This window comes from Marmota flaviventris, chromosome 1, assembly GCF_047511675.1.
Source record: "Marmota flaviventris isolate mMarFla1 chromosome 1, mMarFla1.hap1, whole genome shotgun sequence".
Classification (NCBI taxonomy): domain Eukaryota; kingdom Metazoa; phylum Chordata; class Mammalia; order Rodentia; family Sciuridae; genus Marmota; species Marmota flaviventris.
This window is the reverse complement of record NC_092498.1, coordinates 12,805,460-12,809,223: the sequence shown is the minus strand read 5'-3', so window position 1 is coordinate 12,809,223 and position 3,764 is coordinate 12,805,460. Positions and strand designations below refer to the sequence as shown.

General features: G+C 46.9%; 1 gene segment (V, D, J or C); it reads left to right on the top strand.

The window, feature by feature from the left end:
- The first annotated feature begins 684 nt into the window (after window positions 1–684).
- Window positions 685–1,637, top strand: LOC114099115 (T cell receptor beta variable 20-1-like). The segment is given in 2 exon segments: window positions 685–826; window positions 1,133–1,637. Coding segments are annotated over 2 exon segments (456 nt in total).
- Window positions 1,638–3,764: the final 2,127 nt, after the last annotated feature.

Sequence of the window (3,764 nt, the reverse complement as noted above, 5' to 3'; positions counted from 1 at the left end):
AAACACCACAGTGAGTGCTTCTCAAAAACAACAGGAAGATTTTGCTCTGATCTGGGGGGTTTCTAGCCTCTTCTTCTCAGAAAAAGCACAAAGCTGGGCCCCAGACCATCATAGCAAGTACTCCAAGGAAATCATTACCGAGGTAGTTACATTGTGAAGAGGCGCCATTCCAAGAGGCCCAGCCAACCAGGAAAGGCAAATGCAGTCACAGGACCATGCAGATGCCCTTAAGAGCATACGTTAACACTGATGCAATGCAACACTTAAATTTTTTGATAAAAAAATTTCACTGTGTCACAATATGACAGTACGCTGTTACAGAAATGAAAGTGTGGTGCATTGGGGAAAAAAACCTTTCAGCTCCACTTTTGTTGTTGTTGTTGGTTTGTTTCTTTCCTTCTATTTTTTTTTTTTATAATTGCTAGACTTTTTCAAAACTGGTCCATTAAAACACCTAGCCCAGCAAGTTCAGCCATGAGTTGCCCTGGTGCTATTACTTTGAATATAAGACATAGAAGCTAAATATTGAGGCAAATGCACTTACTGCCCAAATGTATGTCCCTTGGGCTCCTAAGAAACTCTATGAAATCATTACAGAGTTCTAGGTCTCAGAGCATCTTCTATACATTTGAGAAGGCTGCATCTTGTATCACTATGAAAGTCCACCACCAGGGGGCAGATGAGAGCACCCCAGGACCCTGTGTTCAGGCGCCCATCCTCCAGGGCTGGGAAAAGGAAGAAGGGGGCACATGGTCAGACCTCCCCAGAGAAGGTGGTGTGAGGCCAACGCTGAAGATGCTGCTGCTCCTGCTGCTTCTGGGGCCCAGTATGAGCCTTCTCCTGCCTGGGAGAGTGGGCGTGTGTGTGCGTGTGCTGATGTGAGTGAAGTGTGCCAGGCATTGTGGAGTGTGTGTGCTTCTAAAAGTGAGAGGGCGCGTCCAGGCTGTCTCAAGTGTACAGGGTGAGGCACCAGTTAGGGGAGATGGGGGATTATGACCCAGGAAGTCAGAGGATGCTTGGGGACAGACAGGGATTCTCCAGGGACTGGGGGAAAGGTGATGGCAGAGGCTGAGTGTCCTGGGTCCTGTCTGACTTGGTCCTGCTGGCCTCTTCTGTCCCTGTGTTTCAGCAGGCTCTGGGCTTGGTGCTCATGTCTCTCAACATCCAAGCAGGGCCATCTGTAAGAGTGGAACCTCTGTGAAGATCGAGTGTCACTTTGTGGACTTCCAGGCCCTAACTGTGTTTTGGTACCGTCAGTTCCCCAAACAGAGCTTCGTCCTGATGGCAACCTCTAATGTGGGATCTGAGGGCACCCACGAACAAGATTTTGTCAAGGAAAACTTTCCCATCAGTCACCCCAATGCCTCCTTTGCATCTCTGGAGGTGACCAGCACACATTCTACAAACAGCAGCTTCTACTTCTGTGCAGGCAGTGACACAGCGCTGGGTGGAAGTCAGAAACCTAGGCAAGAAGGGTTGCAGCAGCCTGGCCCTCCCCCACAGACCCCAGAGCCCCTGTGGGAGGACCCTGGGGGAGGGAAACCGCAGCTTCTGTGAGACCACTGGGAGTTTGTGTGTGTGTGTGTGTGTGTTTGTGTGTGTAGACAGAGAATCTGTGTGGATGGTTGTGGGGGAGATTTTGTCTAGACCTAGAAAAATGGGAATAAAATTTGGCCAATAAAGTGACCAACTCATACAGAAAACTCTCCTATATTTGAAGAGCTGGATCGTTGCCTAACTCTAACATACGTTCTTGATCAATGTACCTGTGATCCCACAGCTAGAGCTGTAGACATTCTACACATTGAAGTACATTTCCATGGTGTTTCCTTTGTTAGCTGGCTCTCTAGGGCTGTTCAGCATGATCTTGTCACCATGCTGGACCCTCAAGACCAAGAGAAGTCATGAGGCAACCAGACAGAGAGAGTTACTCATAGAGGGATCCACTGCTGAGGTAAAACCCGTCTGCAGGTACAGAGTATATCTGAAACATACCCAGAGAAGGTTTTGCTGAGCTGTTCTTGGGATTGGGGTCGATAGTGAGAGAAGGCAGAGGAACCCTGTAATGAAGACTGAAGATTTCATGGCTGACAGATCTACAAAGTTCTGTCAGAAGGTAGAAGATGACCAGTTGAGCAGTGAAGGCAGGGCCTTGGAGAAATCGTTTTCTAAGAGCATACCAATATGACATTGACCAACAAATCCGCAGGATCTGATTTTAAAAAGCAAACTACGTTGGTATCCATTTATGAGATCAAAAAATTTTGTCCAGTAAACATGTGAAGAGATGGGACAAGGGGACCACACACATCTGTCTCGCATATGATTGTGTGGGGCGGGGAAATGTTTCAAAGGCCCACAGTTTAGTATTAGGTAAATAACCATGCATTGACAAGCAATGCCTGCAAGTTTAAATCACAGGTTAAGACTGATTAAGTCCTATGCATAAAAAGAGGGAAAAAAATCAAATATATGAAAGGTTTACATGGGATTTGAGGTCTTGTAAATGGGGGATGAAAAACATTAACTTGTGAGAAATGGGGAGCAGAATCACAAGTGGTTCAGCCACCATCTAGTGGCTTGTCCATTTGGGATGCTGACCATCATCTGATGATGATGATAAATAGCCATGTTTTCCATCGTCCACACCTGCCATTTCCCCAAAGCAAATCTTTAGCATGTACCGACTCAGAGCAGAAAGAGACACACCATGCTTTACCTCTGCCCTGTGGGACAGGATTCTTGGCTGCATGGCCTTTGATTCCTGGCAGCTGATGTGTCCTGTGCAAAGATGTGGAACCATGTTAGGGTCTCTCAGACCCCAGTACCAGGGATCTTCTTGTGCCACCCACCTTCCCTGTGATCCCAGAGTTCTGACTCTTACTCAGTGGTTCTCGTGGACACTGAAGTTACCAGGACATCAGGAAAAGTCATCACATGGATAAAAAGAAGAAAAAAACACACAAGAAAGTGACATTGAAATAGTCTACAAATAAGGACTGATAACAAACTGGCTGCTGAAAACAGGCTCGGCCTGGGCTGTGGCTAATCCATACTATGTACCGCAGCGTCAATAAAGAAACAAAAATGAACCAATATGAGTGAGAAGGAGTCATGATAGGCATCAGACCTGACTCAACCTGGGGAGAAAGTAGATTAGGAAAGGTCCAAAACTAGTTAGGAAAAAAAAAATTCTAATGAGGTCTGGTAGGGGGATGAGCTGGAGTTTGGGATAAGTCAGTTAGAGGAAGGCCCTGGATGGACCATCAATGAGGCCAGTACTGGGATCCACAGAAGGAGGCTGACTCTGTGTTTATTTCCCCACGAGTTCTCACGGAGGGCCGATGGGTTGGGGGTGGCATTGGTCAGCCAGGCTGGTAGTCAGCATGGACAGCAGGACATGGAGTAGAGAAAGGTCTGCACACTGGAACCACTGGCACCTTTATTCATTCTCTCTCTCTCTCTCTCTCTCTCTCTCTCTCTCTCTCTCTCCCTCTCTCTCTCTCTTCTGTGCTGGGAATGAAACCCAGGGCTTCAGGTGTACCCATCAAGTGCTCTACACCTGCCCAGCACCTCTGACTCTCTTTTTCACAGCTTCACACCAATGATGATTTTACAGTGATGGCAGGCATTTTATTTTCCCTGGATACTTTTAGGCATTTCTTCTCCATGTGATCAACTCTAAGCCAAACCAGAACCATACATACCACAAAGGAAATTCTCAGAAATATTGTCCTGAGTAGCTAGGTTGACAATGTATCAAA